This window comes from Neomonachus schauinslandi, chromosome 2, assembly GCF_002201575.2.
Source record: "Neomonachus schauinslandi chromosome 2, ASM220157v2, whole genome shotgun sequence".
Taxonomy (NCBI): Eukaryota; Metazoa; Chordata; class Mammalia; order Carnivora; family Phocidae; genus Neomonachus; species Neomonachus schauinslandi.
Window position 1 is genome coordinate 75449420 of NC_058404.1, and position 19459 is coordinate 75468878.

Here is a 19459-nt window from a genome sequence, read left to right on the forward strand (position 1 = left end):
TGGTTTCGGGGCGCCTGGGTGGCTCAGTCGGTTAAGCGTCTGCCTTCAGCTCAGGTCATGATCCCGGGGTCCCTGGGATCGAGCCCCGCATCGGGCTCCCTGCTCGGCGGGAAGCCTGCTTCTCCCTCTCCCACTCCCCCTGCTTGTGTTCCTGCTCTCTCTCTCTCTCTCTCTCTCTGTCAAACAAATAAATCAAATCTTAAAAAAATAATAATAATAATCAGAAACGAATAACTTTAGATATCCAGATTACCCAAAGCCGTCCTACAATAGCAGGAAAAACTGATACTGTCCGTATTGTCCTCCCCTTTTTGCATCACTTCCCCAACCAAGGCTCGGCAACCCTGTGCCTACTGTCTGTTTTCCTGGATATCGCTCACTGAAGCAAGTCGTCGTCATCGCTTCTGGAATAACTCAGTGCCAGACAATCAGTAACGAAGCACACGGATTGCCTACTGCATGCTACACTGACAGGCAACACGAGCAAAACAAAGCAGCGAAGTGAGTACGATGAAGTAAGCACGGTGCTTCTAAGCGGCGGGAGAACCTTGCTAATACCCGGACAGGCCAAAATCTACAAAGCAACATCAGTACCTTTCAAAAGATCATTTTTCAAAGACATTTTGACCATATTTCTCTTACTCATCTTACCCTAGGCTGGCTTGCCTTTTTTCTTTGCTTTTTTTTTTTTTTTTTTTGCACGCTCCTCCATACACCTAACTGCCATGCAAGATGGAAATGTGCCTGAAGTGGACACGCAGCTTCTCTTGGAGCAAAACATCCTCTATCTGAACGCAACAGGCAATGCAATTAAAAAACCTGACAATGGACCAGCACTTCTGGGGGAAAAAAAATAAATGCCCTACCAGAATATTCAGAAATGGTGTTCAGAGTACTAAGCAATTAAATTTTGCCTAGGGGCGCCTGGGTGGCGCATTGGGCTAAGCATCTGACGCGATTTCAGCTCAGGTCATGATCTCATGGTTTTGAGATGGAGCCCTGCGTTGGGCTCAGCGCTCAGCGTGGAGTCTGTTTGAGATTCTCTCTCTCCTTCTGCCCCTCCTCCCCAACGCATGCTCGATCTCACTCTCTCTCTCTCTCTCAAAATAATTAAATACAATCTTCAAAAAATTGTTTTTGCTTAAACTGGCAAGTGCCAGGAACATGGGGTGATCTGTCACTTCCCTGCTTATCAGCATCTCCTGCCTGCCTTTGGCCTATTGTACATCACATCCACGGAGGTGGATAGCTTCTCCTTGGCTTTCACTCACCAAAATAGCCTCTCCTTTGGGGTACCTTATTTCAATTTACATTTCCTGATATTATGCTAACTGAAAGAAACATATCAGTTGCAAACGGATTATCACTTTGAAATGTCAGTATTTAAGAGTATTTGGATTGCAACAAAAATTGACATATCGTTACTATTTATCACCTAACAAATAGCCTCATTAAATGAGATTCACAGAATCTTGACTGCTCTGCTGTCTCCAGATCTACGAGTCTATCATACACATTTGAACCACCACAGTGGCAACAACAGAAAGGACAGACTATAAATCTGGTTTTTTATGTCCCTTCAGATAAAGTTTAAATGACTAGAAGAATAAGGATTTTTCACTGTCCGTGCTTCTGTACAGATTCTATATCAGAAAAGACAAAGTTTTCATTAGTTTAAAATGTATTTTCCAGGGAATTCTCCTCCTTTAAATTTGTGTAGTACTTTACAGTGTTTCAAAACATTTTTCACAGATACCACCACAACTGATTCTCCCAAACACCTTATTCTGAGATAGAAATTCGAAAACCAGAATAGGTCAAGTCGAGCCAGCAGATCACTCTCGCTCTAATGGGATATGTCACCCTTTATCAGATTAACCGCCATTGTCATAGCCTTGTCCTCATTTTTTAATCTCTTTATCTCTTTCTGCTGCAAATTTAGTAACTTCTTCAATCCAACTCCTCACTAATTCTCTCTTAATTTGTGTCTTAAAACACACTATTTACCCAAACCCTTGATTCTTCATTGTAATATTTAGTTTTTATTTCTAAGAGCTCTAGTTGGTTCTACAAATCTGCCTGTCATTTTTGCTTGATTATTAAAACACCATTTCTTGGGCAGAAAATAACAAGTGTTGGCAAGGATATGGAAGAACTGGAGCCCTGGCGCGCTGTTGGTGGGCACGTAAAATGGTGCCGCTATTATGGAAAACAGAAACGATTCCAAGTAGAATTACCATGTGATCCAGCAATCCCACTTCGGGGTGACTCACCTACAAGAACCGAAAGCAGGCGCTGAAGAGAGGTACGGGCACTCTTAGGTTCATAGCCGCATTGTTCACAACAGAACACAGAGACAGAAAGTGGAAGAGCAAAGAGCGGCCTCCAGGGGCAGGAGGAGGGAGAACCGGTGAGTGTGTCCTGGGTACAGGGTGTTTGCGTGGCAGGGTGACCGGGAGCAGGAGATGGATGGTAGCAACGGCCGCACCACCACGTGGATGTATTTAATGCCACTAAAGTGTACGGTGACGCTGGTAAATCCTCCGTTATGTGTATGTTACAACAATTAAAAATACTTTAAAACGTGAGAGGGGAAAGAGGCCGCTGTTGAGAGGACAGAGACCAGGAAGCTGAGGCTTCCCTCGAGGCCGCCACATGCCTGACTCCCACGTACGTCCCCTCATCCGCTCCCCTCGTCAACTCCCTCAGGCAGCGAGGCGGAATTAGAAATAAAATATTAGGGGTGCCTGGGGTGGCTCAGTCGTTAGGCATCTGCCTTCGGCTCAGGTCATTTTCCCGGGGTCCTGGGATCAAGCGCCGCATCGGGCTCCCATCTCGGCGGGGAGTCTGCTTCTCCCTCTCCCACTCCCCCTGCTGGTGTTCCCTCTCTCGCTATCTCTCTGTCAAATAAATAAATAAAATCTTTTTTAAAAAAAGAAATAAAACATTAAATCAAGGGCCACGATCATCATTACATCATCACCATCATCCTCAGTTAAAGAAGCAAGGACGGTACTCGGGCTCAGAGAGCCTAAGAGCAGGTGGTTACGTGGGACAGGTCTTCCACGACCCCATGCAGAACTCTACGCCCTGGACATGACTAGCCCTGACCCAGACACGGAAATGTCGCAACCACGAGCCGATTTCTTCCCCTTCATGTGGTACATGCCTGGGCCTCAAAAAGAAGCCAATGCAATCTTCGAGGACAGTTCGGAACACAATGAGCACCACTCCATGTGTAGACAAAAGGCGAGGGGTGTTCGATCCCCGTGCGGAGGGCCCTGAACGGCCAGCTGCCAGCAGCCAGGCTCAAGCGGACATGGTGGCTCAGAGGGGAGAAGCTCTGCGGGCTTCCAGGGACGCTGGAAAGACAGCTGCGTTTCATGCCGCCCAAGAAGCAGTGGTTAAGAATTTAACATTTAAATATGATCAGGTTTTACCCCTTGCTGGAGGCGAAGTCTGGTTTTTGGCAATAAAAAAGGGCTTTAACAAGTCTCCATGACGGATTACGTTCAGGCCTTGCTAATGCATCTGTCATGTCAGCAGAGACTTGACGGAAGGCTAAAGCAATCCTTCTGGATGGGACGCTCTACCTCAAATGTCCTAGCCAGGCTACTGAGGCTCTCTCTTCGTGATTAGATCTGGTCTTTGCCAATGCCTTAAGATCAGTTACTGATGACCTACTCTAAACCCCTAGAAAGCCCCAAAACTCTTTTCACACTGAGAAAATGCACAGGGGATGCTCGCCCATAAAAAGGTGACTCTGTAAGGCCTCCACCATGACGCCACCACCACGTTTCCCAGCCCGGCTTTTTTTAATCACTCCAGCATTGCAGAATGCTCTCGCTGCACTGCAGCCTTCCTTAAACCAGTGGTTCTCAACGTTAGCCAGGCAGCAGAATCCCCTGGAGAGTTCGTCAACACACAGCTCACTGGGCCCCACCCACCCCCAGAGTCTGAGCTGACACATCTAGGAGGAGGCCAAGCATCTGCATTTCTTTTTTTTTTTTAAGATTTTATTTATTTATTCATAAGAGACAGAGAGGCAGGCAGAGGGAGAAGGAGGCTCCCCGCCCAGCAGGGAGCCCGATGTGGGGCTCGATCCCAGAACCCTGGGACTATGACCTGAGCCAAAGGCAGACGCTTAACCATCTGAGCCACCCAGGCGCCCAAGCATCTGCATTTCTGACGTGTTCCTGGGTGAGGCCCCTGTACCCACCATCACCTCGCCATCCCCCTACTTTTCCACAGCTAGAATGCTGGAAATGCTGTCACATTCACCTGGAATGCCATCTCCTCAATAATTCTACTCACACTGTGTCAAAATCCAGTGGTGACCAGGGGCAGTCCAAGTCTCCTCCCTTTTCCCCTGCCCTAGGCTTCTTCTGCCCTTATTCCCAAGGAGGGGTCAAAGGAAGGGTCAGAACATCCATTAGGGCGGGGGGTGGGGGGGTGGGTGTGCCAGGCAACCCTGGTTGGCTTTCTCCTTTTGGCTCCCCTACCACCAGAGGGGGAGGTAGGAGGCACGCACCCCAGCCAACTCTCCCTCTCCTCCTTTACAAAAGCAGCTGCTTCCCCGGGGGACCCCAGAAGGAGAGGCAGAGCTGGGCCAAGGCAGGATTCAGCGTTCTTGAGGTCCCCTGCCTAATGACCAAATCAGCATCATCCTAAGAGCTGTCCACTTTGATTCCTGATACCTGTCCTCAAATACCAGTCACTTGCCAAAACCTTTCTCCCCTGTACTTCTGGGGGTCATACCTTTTCTACCTTGTTTATGAGTCCTTTCCAATCTGTCCACCCCATGCCCTACTCTCTTCTGAATTGTACCCAGGAAGTACTCATTAAATATTTACTGAATTTAATTGAAACACACTCAGAGGTCAGAGAGTGCACGCTGCAGGTGTACCATCAGGAGAGCAAGAGTCAGAGAGATTATATATCAAGAGCATTTCATATTTGAGAAAGTTGTTTCCAATACCACACGCCCCTAAAAATGTACTTCAGGAGAAGGACATTCAGCCGCAGAGCAGAGGAGCTTTCGGAATCTGTAAATTTCCAAACTGCCTATTATTTCCAGGAGCATATTTTATAATACAATGTATTCAGCCTCCTAAAAACTCTTAAGAGTAAAACTACAATTAACCTTGGGGAATAATACAGAAATTAGACTGATAGCCTTGATAATTTTTTTCCTTAGAAGTATGGCCCCTATTGAGTTTACATTGCCCCAAGAAAAATATAATAGCAATAGTATAGATTTTTCTTTTACAGAGAACAAAAGATGACAACTCACCTTAGAACTAGTTGTAACATCACATCTTCACAATGTAAACCGATGAGAGTTCTAAATAATGCCAGGGACACCACACAGAGCTGGGAAGCAATAAACACACATTCTATTTCAGATACCGGAAGGATAGCTCTACTCCCCACAGATGGAAAGTAAATCAGAATTACAAAATAAAATGGCCTCTTTTTTTAGCAGCTTTGATAAAAACATGGTGCTGCCAGAGAGAATGTGTGTTAAGACTTTTAGTTCTCCTACAGGATTTGACTAGGAAGCCTATGCCTAGAATTATGCCGTTACGCAGAATTACCCTCCTACAAAATGCCTATGCTCTTATTTCCGACTTTTAAAGATCCACGTAAATGTGCCCCTGCAACTCTCCAATGCATGCGCGCGCGCGCGCACACACACATACACACACGATCTCCTGCCTGGCACTTGTTCCCCCAAGTTATTTTCAAACACGACACTGGTTATTTATGAGACAGGGCTGACAGAAAATTGCATATGCCCTGGCCAGCTCCCCGCCTAGAATTCTTAGCCCCCCGCCTCAGCTCCTCTTGGCTCGTGTCTTGGCTTTGAGGCAAACATGCTCCTTGGTTCCATTTCCAGTAGTCCTGAGGGTGTGACAATATACTTTTCCAAGTTCAGTCAAAAACAAGAATTCTTTCAACCTCTAATTTCCAAAAATGAAAGATAAACAGCCAAACAGGGAAGATACCCAAAGGTGTATTATAAAATCATTGTGCCCTTTTGGGGGTAAGCTCTTTATCATACCATCAGACAAATTTTTTGCCCCAGGGAGAGAAAGTGCTAGTCTGTCTTCTGGGCAGGATGGACTTAAAACCTGGTCAATGGAATTCAGAATGGTGTCAGAATAATAACAGCTACAAGAAAAAAGGGGGGGAAGTAGAAAAAAGAATATTCCTCATTTATTCCCAAAACAAACTCTCCTGAAATTCGTTCTGAGTTATTAAAGCCCCTTCCTCTGGGGCTCTCCTTACCCGAAATGGGGTGTTGATTCGGCTCGTGAGAGTATCTAGGATGTGGACATTCTCGTGCTGGTGCAAGAGGATAAAACGGAGGAAGATCTCGAGTAGCGCTGGTTCGGAGATGCTACGCAGGAAGAGGTCCAGATACGCAGTTGTGGTCATGACCTCCTCCACAGTCACCTGGGACCAACGACACAGTGGGCACAGGTGAGCGTCCTCTCCGTGCTGTGACAAACGCCTCCCCCAAGGCCCCTGCCTCACCGCAGTGACCCCATCAAGGCAAGGACATGCCAACCCCCAGAGCCCGCTTCAGAGCCGCATCTGAAGCCTCTCACCTATTCACATCCCACAATGCCTCATGCTGCTTCCGCCCTTTAATTCAGTAAGGGAAAGGCAAAGACATAAAAAAAGCAATTCAAGTGTTCTGACGACTCTAATCATCAAATGCAGTTCAAACACCATAAAGAGCTGAGTGTGTAACCACAAAGGGGAGAAAGAGATAATGGGAAGTATCTACATGGGCGGTAAAGGATTAATTAGAAAGCCCAGTATAACTGTGTCCTTAGTAGGCGTCCAAGAAATATTTATTGGACCTGCTATGTACAGGAGCTAGAAAACGTAAGAACACTTTTTCTGTCCAGGAAGATGGGTTCAGATATAGAATCTAATAAGCAAAAGAATGACCTCATAAGTGGCAAATAAGAGGGACAGACACAAAGTACTGCAGATGTTTAGATAGGTTTCTGGAAAACTGCAAGTCAAATTTGTATAACATACATAAAGTGTTATTTATAAAGTGCAATAAGAGTTTACCGCTTATAAGGTAACGGACTTTTTTTAATAATACAAATGAGTATTGTCTACGTGGTGCGAATTTCCTATGCAGTAGAATATGAGTCTTTCAGGGAAGAGAAGACTCTCAAGAGTCCGGTTTTTCGAAGTGCCGAGGATTTGGTACTTAAATCTTTCAAATTTTAAACATTTTGATAGGGATTATTTTCAGAACTCATATATAATTCTTTGTCTTCCTAAAAGCAAATACAACACCTCCTGATGAACAGGGGTCATCCATGGCCTTACTGTCTGTAGAAGAGAAATACCCAACCTGGGAGGCATGAAAATCACCAGGGCAACAGCTCCAATCTCAGATTCCAACTGTATCCCCTAGAAATCTTGGAAATCTCCTCTGCCCTGAGTCTAATGCACTTGATGCTAAGTGAAACAGATGGTGATGCTTTTTGAGTGATTACATCTTCTGTTTTCCAGTTTTTCACTTCTTTCTTCCTTCCTTTCTAAGTGTTAACTATCATATTATCATACTGTGACTGGTCACTCCTTTTATAACATACTCCTCTTCTCTTTGTAATTTTCTGCCTTCAGAATCCACAAATCACCAGGCTAACCCATCCCAGAGTCCATAGTCTCTCATGGTTCATCTCCCTCTCTGATTCCCCCCCTTCATTTTTCCCTTCCTTCTCCTAATGCCCTCCATGCTATTCCTATGTTCCACATACGAGTGAAACCATATGATAATTGTCTTTCTCTGCTTGACTTATTTCACTTAACATAATCCCCTCCAGTTCCATCCATGTCAATGCAAATGGTGGGTATTCATCCTTTCTGATGGCTGAGTAATAGTCCATTGTCTATATGGACTGCATCTTCTCTATCCATTTGTCTGCTGAAGGGGTATTAAGGAGGGCACATGTTGCAATGAGCACTGGGTGTTATACGCAAACAATGAATCATGGATCACTACATCAAAGACTACTGATGTACTGTATGGTGACTAACGTAACATTAAAAAGAAAAAAAAGAATCCACACATCAGTTTAGAAATCAGATCTCCAAATCTGCTCTATAGGTATAGATAGGCACCCTGTGGGTGCATCTGTACATAAAGGCTTAAATTATTTTTACACATTTCTTGGGCCTTAGGTATGTTCCAGATAGAGGAGGTACAGGTGGATAAGAAACGACCAGATCAGTTTTGTCCATTTTCTTTATGCTAAGCAAGGCATGCCTACACAATACATGGGAACTCAGCCTCTCGGGGTTGGCAGCTCATCCCTGGCATGCACGCATCAGAGTGCAAACACTCTCCCCGTCCAGCTCAGCGCCCCTGCTTCGAGCCTCAAAACATTCAACACACCGCTGTGTCATCTGACCAACTTTACAGAGCTCGCTGTGGCCCAAATAAAACAAAGGAAACAGGTAAGCCTCAACCACTTGGCAAATAAATGGCCTCGAGAAGAGTGCTTCTCACAGGCTGCCCCTGCTCCTGAAACCCACTGCTTCCATCCTTGCGTCTCCCGGTCTTCTCCAGTCCCACACCCGCGGCACTCCTAATGCTGTCCCGGGACGTACGCTACTGTTCGTGTTGTGCTCTAGGGCAACGCACGGGGTCTGGCACAGAGAAGGTGCTGAATATAACATTTCCTGAATAAGTGATAGCCCCCAAGGTCCTAGTGATTTACATTTGCCAGAGTGGAGCTTACTTTTTAATTCTTCTCTCTGGCCCTCTGTTCTGAGTGGGGACTTTTTTTTTATAAAAACGTATAGAATAACGGATGTCACCAACTATAGCTAAAGGGGAAACGATTCACAACACCACCAAACACACAGCTCCCTTAGCTCGCAGCCATTCCGCTGCTTCAATCTCGGGGTCCTGTAGCAGAAACTGAATCCAAAGTCACGCAGCAGAAGTCTAATTCCCTAACAATCCTGATGGCTAGGGGGAAAGTACCACTAGGCATTTCGAATGGGCCATGCACGCACGCAGTTTCTGCAGTACTGCATTTTCAACCTTACTGAGCACCGCTGAGCTGACACGTCCTGCAGAATTCCACGTGCTGCCTTTGCACCAATAATTCACCACCAGTTCTTCCCCCTTAAGTTACGCATGACCTTAATAAGCTCAAAAGCACAGCAACAAACCCTTCAGAAGTCTCAGTCTTTGGGGGCTGACATGAAAGCAGGGCAGTAAGCATCTATTGTTTACTACTCTTAGGCTGGATAAATGAAAGATTTTATTATTATTATTATTATTATTATTATTATTATTATTTTTAGCAATCAAAGCTGTCATTTATAAGCTAAGAGGATTTAAGAAAAACACTTGGAGGGGCAGCATTTACATAACGTGGTATAAATACCAAAAACCCAATTCTATTAAGCATCGACTTGCAACCTCTTTATAAATCAAGGTCACCCTCATCTTAAACTAATACCCAGGCCAAGAAAATCTGGTTCCCTTTTCTTTCTGTCTCTTCCCTCCTCTATATTTGAGGAGCCCTCAGAAGCCTTTTATCCCAGAAAATCTTTTCCTGCCCCATTATCTTACTTTTCAGAATCTTCCTTTAATCCTCCAAATAGGCAACCTCCTTAACGAGGATGAGACCAGAGCCTAAGTATGATCGCTGGAAAGCTAATGCTGAACCACCAGGGGAAAGAAGCTCTGCCGCGTGGAATGCAAAACCAAAGCTGCCACTCATACTCCAAAACGGAAGTATTCGCCCAACAGGACAGCAGCATCCTCTTCGTGGTCCAACTATGAAGGACAATCAGTTGTTGGTGTACCTGAGACCTTCCGCCTTACAGATGACTGTCAGTATCCATTTCTCTTGTTCTGTAAGGAATTGCAGGTAGCTACAAATTTAGGTAGAAATACTAGTAGAATTAATAAATGAGGTTCTACCTTACTATCATACAAGACACAATAAAATTTAATTATATTTATAAAATTTAGTACTCAAGCCTAGGAATGTTAATTCTAACTAAAGGCAGACCATAATGACAGCAATAACCTAAGGAAAACTCCTGCCCACAAACAAATAATTATCTTTGACAAGATAAACCACAAGCATGAACCTAAACAACGTATCTGGCAAGCTACCCTTCTGTGAGTAACTTTCCAGCCCCAGTTCTAGAATAGAATCTGAGCCCTGAATCGGGGACTTAATTCGACTTCTATCAAGACCGGTTGAGTCGATCCTTTGAAATCAACCCCTTACTTCACCCACCTTCTCCACCCTCCACTAGCCCTCACCTGGGTCCCCCTTCACGCCGAGCGCCTTCACCAGTCCCTTAAACTGGTGTTTTCAAACTAGAGTCTGACATCCGAAAGTGGAGAGTGAAACCAATGTATTCGTTCACCCCTGGTGTAGACCAGATTCAAACCGAAAATATTAGGGTACGCTGCATGGAGTAGGTACTGTTTTGGGAAACTTCTGTGTGTCTGTTTTGTTCAAACTATATGTAATGCGATATATTACATATGCATGTGCCTCGTTATCTAGTCAGGAAAAAATACAAACGCACGCTCAAAAGCCTAAGATAAATTTCTGGCTGGGCATTACGGTCAGAAACATCTGAAAAGCACTCCAGTACACGGCAATAACCAAACGAACCCACAAGCCTGTCTGCCATCCACTCACCCTGGTTCCCGGCACCAATCCCACACTCCAGGCTCCGACCCAGCATGGTCTGAGTCTGGCAGCAGTGTGTGTATGTACAGGTGGGATCAGGGCTCCCAACAGGACAGCAACTGAATTCATGGTCAATCCACTCCTTTCTATCTCAGCCTAAGAGCTCTAACTACGCACTTTTTTTTTTAATCAGTATCTCAAGCTTCTCCAGAAATGGGACAAAACAGAGTTTGTTTTCCTTTAAAAAGGGGATGGGTAGGAAGGGAGGAGTTGACACCATGTGTCAGGTTCTGCTTCTGTAATTCAAAACTCTCTCAGAAACGGAGGCCAGACCCAAGCCCAGGAATCACGGCCACCATCGTGGAAGCACATTAACTTAATGCCTAGCGTAGGAGTGAAATGGAGCATATAGACATTCTGACCTTTCGGTAATCAGCTCGAGTTGGGCAATTCCATTTGCAGCTAAATTAGCACCAGGGTCCTCCCTGTAATGGCAGGTTTATGTGTGTGTCCTGAAAAACAAATTTCCCACCTGCTAATTGTTTTTCTGTGATCCAGTCACAGTGGAACAAACAGATGGGTCCTACCTTCTGTCGCTTAGGCAGGTGGCAGGGAGTGGGGTCAGGTGACTGTTGCAGCCTCTCCAAGTTAGAAGCCACCTTTTCTTGGCATCTCCTTCGAGGTAGGGAGAAAACTAGCTAAGCAGGGGCTCACCCAGGTCGTCTGTGAGCCCTCAGCCTCAGTGGCTCTCACTGGAGGGTGAGGGAACGGTGAGACCCAGCTGAACCCTGCCCACTGAAAGCAGCAGGGAGGAAGGGAATGATGAGGCTGGATCGCGTGGAACAGGGAAACTGGCTAAGACCTGCCTGGGGCTGCCATCCAAGCGGGTGGCCAGGCAGCCAAGGGCAGCAGCGGGGTGCGCCCTCCACAGCCAGCTTCTTCCCTCCAAGGACACAGAGCACGAAGAACACACAAGTACAGAAGGGAAGACAGACACCCTGGTTCTCAGCGAGCAGCCCCACTGTTTCAGCCAAAAATTCAGGACAGGAGACGCTCAGTTATTCCAAGTCTGCAAAGAGTCTGCAGTGGATGAGTCAGGCCCCCTCCCTCCCGGCCCCTCCCGCCTCCCTTCTGCTCCTCGACCTCTAGGCCACACCCTTCGCTGACTCTGCCACAGGCAGGCTGGGGAGGTAAACAGAGGTGACATCCAAAGTCAGGACGTCTGGCTACTTATTCTTAAAATACTTGAGGAAGGAAGACATTAAAATGACGGCCACAGGGGCGCCTGGGTGGCTCAGTCATTAAGCGTCTGCCTTCCGCTCAGGTCATGATCCCGGGGTCCTGGGGTCGAGCCCCGCTTCGGGCTCCCTGCTCCGCGGGAAGCCTGCTTCTCCCTCTCCCACTCCCCCTGCTTGTGTTCCCTCTCTCGCTGTGTCTCTCTCTGTGTCAAATAAATAAATAAAATCTTTAAAAATAATAATAATAAAGAAAATAAATAAATAAAATGACGGCCACCATGACATCAGCTACATATTTTAAGGAAAAATGTTAAAAATAAAGCCAGTGTCTCCCCTTTATTCTTTCTTCAAGGTATCTGTAATACATTAAATATATTAAATCAATTAAATATTTATTAATTCATTAAATGTAATACATTTCCTCTTGCCTATCATAAACCTCTCCAAGGAGCAGTCAGCAAATTATTTCTAAAACCTCCCTTTCTATGCTGTGTGTGTAATTTGTACCCTACTACTTCATTATAATAGAACTTACCAGAGTTCTATTCAACCTATGAGCTGTTACATTTGAATCTCGTCCAGTAGAATTTGGTTCCTGAAGTACTTCAAGTATCACATAAGACACGTATTTTCTACTATTTCAGAGTTTGGTTCTGAGGTCCGAGTTAACAGAGAAACTCTGGGGCGTTTCTGCTCAGAAGCAAAGATCTGAAGAGTCTCCCCAAGATCGCTCCATCCGTCCCTTGACTATTTACTAGTTGTTTCAGAAAGATTCCTCTCGGTTGCAGTCTGAGCAACCATAAAACCACATCACCGTCACTGGTCAGTCTCCGAGCACCTCCTGGGTAAGGAAGGACTATCCCCAGCATATTGCTCCAGCTCTCGGAGTCCGCACAACCTCATGAGAATGGATGCCACCCGAGCACAAGGACACCTCCTGAATGAAAGGGCCCTGCGGTGCGCTGCCGGACGCCAAGGGAGGCTGGAGAAGCGGGCTCAGAAAGGAAGGGGCTGTGCTGCTGGGCAGCCAAACACAGAGAGCCACTCTCCCTTCTTCTGGACTCCGACAGACCCACCGCCTCCTTTGGCAGCACAGCTCAGGTCTTTCCAAACGGAAAGCATTCCTCACTGTAAAGGGAGACTCCACCCCCTGTCATTTCAAGTGTGCCTCACCCCGTGCTCACACAAAGAGGGAGCGAGAGGAAAATGCCACCTCCCCAAACTCGACTGTCCTTCCTATTCTGGGATTCTTGTTAAACCCTTAGCCTCCTGTCTTCTAGGCTAAGTCCATTTCCTTTCTCAGTTTTCTTAACGCATTCTCCCGTCCTTTAGGATTGCACACTCACTGCAGAAACGACCGTGTCTGACCTACAGGGTGAATTCTCAAAGCACCTGGTACATGGGCGGGGACTCAAAGGGTAATCAATAAATGTGCCGAGATGGAAATCAGCAGCCCTGTTACTAATAAAAACACACGGTTTTTACAGCCCACGTTGGGGATGCCTTCATTAGCAAGGTGGTTAGATTCATTTGATAATACGTGAAAAGAAGAGAACAGTTTCCCTTTATTGCGAATAACATTTCATTGAAAATACAGAGCCCAACTCATGCCATGCTCTTGAATTACAGCAACCTTGAAAAGTGATCTACTGGGGGAAAAAAAGAAATGCTTCCTCGGTTTTCCCCCTAATTTCTCTTCCTGATTAATAAGACAGTCCCACTGAATTCTGATGAGACTGACTTTAAAACCCAACAGCAGAGGGGAAATGGTTCATGGGCCCGAGTCTCAATCAGCAGCTTATTTAGAATGAAGTATTTGAGAACAATTATAAGAAGGTCTGCCACCTCCCTCCTCATTCAGTCTGCCTGCTGGGTTAAAGGTATTATTGGGCCTGCAGTTTTATACACAGACCAATTTTCCTAGACACTAAAGACTATAAACAAAGGCAAGCCCTGATGACAAAAGACAGATTTCACTCCCGGCTTAGTTTCCATGAGATGGAAACTCTTCAACACAATGCAAGACTGAGAAAATGCACAGATGTCTGCCCAAATGAATTCAATCATTCTAGTCCTTCTGGTCCTTCTTCTCTGTTATCCCCAGCCTGCTCATGACCTGGCGCTGGCTAATCACAGGGTAAGAGGGCGCACAGCGGTGCGCGCCCTGTCAGAGGGATTCTGTCCCTACCTCCCCTGAAACCCAAGTCAGACATCAACATGGGGGGCGAGGGAGAGCAGAAAAAAAGTTAGTGTGAGGCAAAAGAAAAGTAGGCCAAGAAGGTAAAATACACAAACGGTAAACCTCCTTTCTGTTTCCCTTCCTTTTCGGTTTTCTTACGACAATTGGAGAAACACTTGGCAGGGCATTTGTTGCTGATAAATGTTTAATGTGCTCCGAGGAGGGTGCAGGGAAAGAATAGAAGATTCACACCAACTTTCAGACCAGACCCTCCCTCCCCTCTCCACAACAGTTTCCAACACCGATACCACCTGGCTGCCTCAGATAGGGCGGGGCTTTGTGCGAGCTACTTTGTGCGGTTCCCTGTGTCGGGAGGTTGGGACCCTTCCTATCTTTCCGTAATTCCGATGCTTAAGCACTGAGTCCTCCAGGACAGCATTATCTCCCTTGTGCACTTGTTGAAGCTCAAAAGGAAGAAAGAAATCTAATTTCCCATTTCAAATCCAAAGTAAACGTAAGCTTAATTTATAACCCTAATTCTCTTCTACTGTGGCAGAGAAGTGACATGAAGTACCACAGAGATGTCGGAGAGGAGGAGGCTTTATAGTATCTTACAACTGATTCAGACTCTAAAAAGCTGACTGTGTGTGTTGAGACAATGAATACAGTTTAGTCTCCTAACTTCTGGCTTCTTTCTCCAACTCCATCTCCCCTCTTGGCCCCTCAGCAGGGCATACTTCTGCAGTGTACAACAGGTGCGGCCGCACAGCTGACCACGGAAGAATAACAGAAAGTTCCAGGTTCCCACCCACAGAAACGGAATTTTGTTAACATATAAGAAACCTGGAGGGCGCCTGGGTGGCTCAGTTGGTTAAGCGACTGCCTTCGGCTCAGGTCATGATCCTGGAGTCCCGGGATCGAGTCCCGCATCGGGCTCCCTGCTCGGCAGGGAGTCTGCTTCTCCCTCTGACCCTCCCCCCTCTCATGCTCTCCGTCTCTCATTCTCTCTCTCGCAAATAAATAAAATCTTAAAAAAAAAGAAATAAGGAAAGAAACTTGGAGGTTTGTGGCAGTCACTTCTAACTGCCCTCCCCTCCAGTATCAGTCTCCCTTTCTTACTTGGGAATGAACCTTAACTCTCTAGCTAAAAAACTACAGTTCCCTCCTACCTTTGCATCTAGGTATGGCTGTACCTGTCTTGGCCAGTAAGGTGTGAACAGAACTGGTGTATGGAATAAAAAAAGGAACTCAAAAGGGAGTTTTCTGTCACTTGAAGGGAGTTTTCTGTTATCTACAGCTAAACCTTATACACAGACTGATACAGTGTGTTCTCTGAAAAGAAGACGAATTGCTTTGTAAGTAAATTGCTATAGCCCGCTCATACCAGCATTTAGAACAGTGCCTCGCATACACTGGGTGTTCAAAATGTATTTGTTGAGAGAATGAATGAATAATGAAGGTTTTATATCAAAAGAAGACCAACTAACACTGCCATGATCAGGCTGAAGTGCAGCGACGAGACTAATCTCATAGCCCATCCTCCAAATAATCCTCCCAAACGTGAGAACAGCATTTTTCAAAATTTTCTTAACCGGGACCCATCCTAAGAATGATACTTTACAATAATATATGATATTTACTGTTACTAAGTACAAGGCACTCTGATATTTTCTATTTTATTGTTTTTTAAGTGCTAATTGCAACCTACCAAACCGAACTGGTGACTCATTACTATGACAAGACTCAGGGTTTGAAAACTGTTTAATATATATATAATACTTGTCTGTTAATTTTTCTGTTAACTAATAAACGAGTAAGAGCCAACACTAAAGTCTGATTTTTTTTTAAAGATTTTATTTATTTGACAGAGAGAGACACAGCGAGAGAGGGAACACAAGCAGGGGGAGTGGGAGAGGGAGAAGCAGGCTCCCCGCTGAGCAGGGAGCCCGATGCGGGGCTCGATCCCAGGACCCTGGGATCGCGACCTGAGCCGAAGGCAGACGCTTAACGACTGAGCCACCCAGGTGCCCATAAAGTCTGATATTTTTTAATTAAAAATCTAAAATATTCACAATTTCATAGAAAGAAACAGTGGTAGGAAAAACCAAAACACTGTGCCTATTTTGTTTGACATTTTTAAACAGTAGTTAAATACCACCACTGATGTCTTGGGGGTCTCTACAACACAAAGCAAATATTGAATCTGCACTGGGAAGATCTGCCTGGGACCTAGGAGATGCTGAGAGCTGGCTGGCTGGCCTGTCCCCCTCCTGGACCCACTCCTGCTTTCCGTGCCACACGCGCAAAGGGCGGGTGTCCTCTCGCGGCACTCACCCGGCGCTCCAACCTTGGTCTACTCTGGGTGGTTAAGTATTGGTGTGAGCTGTTCTTTCTCTCAGCTAACTAGGGAATCGAAAATGCGCTTCCCTTCTAAGCCGGATTCTCAAAGTCTACAGATACTAATTTAAGGAAGCAAAAGGCAGCAGGGGGTAGTAGAAAAGGGACCCCAGTGGGAATGTCAAACACTTGCATTTTAATCCTTGGAATCTGGTGACCTTGGGCAAGTCAAGCAATCTTTTGGCATCCCCACTGCTCCCGCTTGTAAAGCAAGCAGGTGCCCCTGACCCACAGTGTAATCCAGCAGAGCCAATTTGCATATGTTGATGAAGAAGGCCAATGATGAGATGTGGTGAAAGCTTCTGTGCAAAGTGCCTTCCTCCACAGATTTTAGAGAGAACGCAAGGTGAGGTTCTACAAGATAATAGAAAAGCACTTTGGAACACTTAGAGGACTGCCTAATGTAAATACACAGCCACCACATAAGCCTTCTGTGGATAATCAAATGTTAAGGCACTGAAAAAAAACCACCTATTTCATATCCTCTCTTCCTCTCACAAATATTAAGCTCACGGTCTCTGAATATTTCTTTTCGAATCATGAGCATTAGGGTGCTCAGCTGTGAAATGATAGCACTGAACCAGATGACCTACCCTCTCAGTTCCAAAACCCTGAGATTCTTTGATTTCATGTCAGTGACATGAGACAAGAGCTAATTTCTGTTCTTTGCCTTGGTAATTTTACCTCCCAGCACAAGCAACACATCACCCTATTCTAATGTAGTGATGAGGGTGCTAGCCACGTCCTTCTGATACATTTATTTAACCAACCGCGTGTCTACGGCGTGCTTGTCACGTGTACAGTAAACTAGCAGCTGAGGACACATAAGAGAAGTACAAGAAACATCCTGTCCCTTGTGGCAATTCCAGTGTCCGGCTGGTGAAACTCCGGCGCCGAACCCAGTGGGAGGCTGCGTGGGGCCAGCGAGCGGCAGTTGGGAGACAGGAGAAATCGGGGTGTGCCTCGGGGCGGGGCTTGAGCCCAGTATGGGGACTGTGCTGGACTGAGCCCAGTATGGGGACAGTATGGGGACAGATGAATACATTCTGCACAGACTGACATGACGGAGAAAGAATAATCCAGCAGGAACATGGCAGATAAGAACAGAGGACAACGAAGGCACTGCTCTGACCTCAGGTCTGCATTTGACCACCACGGGGGAAGGAAGGTTAACAAGCAGGACGGGACAGAGGAGGAGGGGTTTTCAGAAACAAGGGAGGGAGCCTGTTTTATCTTCTGCAGGTAACAGGCACCCCTTATGGGCTCTTCAACATGCCAATGCCATCGCAACCACCCCCATTTGTAGGTTTTTGGAACATGAATTACTGCTTCCAAATCCCTAGAATTTAGAAAGGTTGAATTTCCATCAAGCTGGCAGAGAAAACTGATCCGGGTGTTTCCTCCCACATGCAGGATCACCCAGCAGAGTCCTTCTAGCCTCTCTGCCTCCCTCACTATCGTCTCCCCCAGGAGAGGAGGAGGAGCTTGTCATTCCGAGGAGCTTGTCCCTTCCTCTCTCTCTTCTGGGAGCCAGACCGCCTGCAGGAAGTCCACATTCTTCTCTGCTCCTCCCACCACACCTTCTATGTTGTGTCTGGCACGTCTGTCCAGTCCTGGGGGTCGCTGTTAGGCAATCTTCTTTTTGTTTTTTAAGGATTTATTTATTTATTTTAGAGAAAAAGCACCAGCAGGAGAGGCAGGGGGAGGGGAAGAGAGAACCTCAAGTAGGCTCCACGCCCAGAGCAGAGCCCGGGGGAGGGCTCAATCTCACGACCCTGAGACCACGACCTGAGCCGAAGCCAAGAGTCAGACGCTTAACCGACTGAGCCACCCTGGCGCCCCGATATTAGGCAATCTTACCCACGGGTATAAACCCTATGTCCCAGTGTCCGTTTTATTGATAACAAAGGCCCTACTTTGACCTTCTGTCTCCCTCACTTATAGTTCTCAACTTGTCAGAACTCAGATGGGGAAGAAAGCCCTTTACACCTCAGTTAGATCAGACGGACTTTTCTGAGACTGCGTAACCTCAGCTATGCACATGCAGTTTCCATTGATCCATGTAAACGCTTTAGACTCCAGGGCTTAGGTGAAATGGCACTGTAATTCCAGACACAGCCAACCTATGGGAAATGACAACAGCGGTCCCAAAACAAACTTATGGCATCACACAGGCAGTCCTAACAGGGAACTCGGGACAGCAACTCAAAATTGATGGCTGCTGTATATGGGCCCCCAGCACCGTGAGGTGCCCCCGCCTCCATCCTGGCATCTCCTCGGCTTCTCGGTGGTCCAGCCCATACAGAGTACGGCCGACGCCCACACCACCCCACAGCACCAGGTGTGACTTACACTCAAGTAATCCCCACAAACGCATTCCCCCTTCTTCCCTCCTAACCCCCTTCCACACTGTTTATTTTTTTAAGATTTTATTTACTTTTTGAGAGAGAGCATGGGGGCGGGCAGGGGAAGCAGGCTCCCCGCTGAGCAGGGAGCTTGACTTGGGGCTCGATCCCAGGACCCCGGGATCATGACCCTGAGCCGAAGGCAGACACTTAACCGACTGAGCCACCCAGGTGCCCCATCCACACTCTTTAAATAAAGATCTATATTCTATCTTCTCTGAAATAAACAAGCAAGCTATACACAAGATGAATGATCAGTGAAATTAACTCTTCTAGGGAGCAACTACATTTTAAAGGGATTAATGTGTGATGAGACTAAATGATAGCATGTTGATTAGGTGAGGATGAAAATTCTGAGTACACCTTTCCCAGCTGGAGCCTCTGTCAACACCCCTTCCCATCCCATTCTCAGCCCCCTTGAAGGACAACTGGACACACAGGCCATGGGTTACTTATATCTCAGGCGCCATTTCCAAAGGAGGAAAGAAATTATTTATTTTTATAATTATCATTATTACTGTTATTAATAGTATT

General features: G+C 46.2%; 1 protein-coding gene across 1 annotated transcript in view; it reads right to left on the reverse strand.

The window, feature by feature from the left end:
- The window catches only part of FHIP1A (FHF complex subunit HOOK interacting protein 1A), an 81272-nt gene that overhangs the window by 20549 nt on the left and 41264 nt on the right, over nucleotides 1-19459 (reverse strand). The window contains exons 5-6 of the mRNA XM_021698856.1: nucleotides 6292-6459; nucleotides 5294-5373 (exon numbers count right to left, since the gene is read on the reverse strand). Of these exons, the coding sequence (XP_021554531.1) occupies nucleotides 5294-5373; nucleotides 6292-6459 (248 nt within the window). The remainder of the gene's footprint in view (nucleotides 1-5293; nucleotides 5374-6291; nucleotides 6460-19459) is intronic.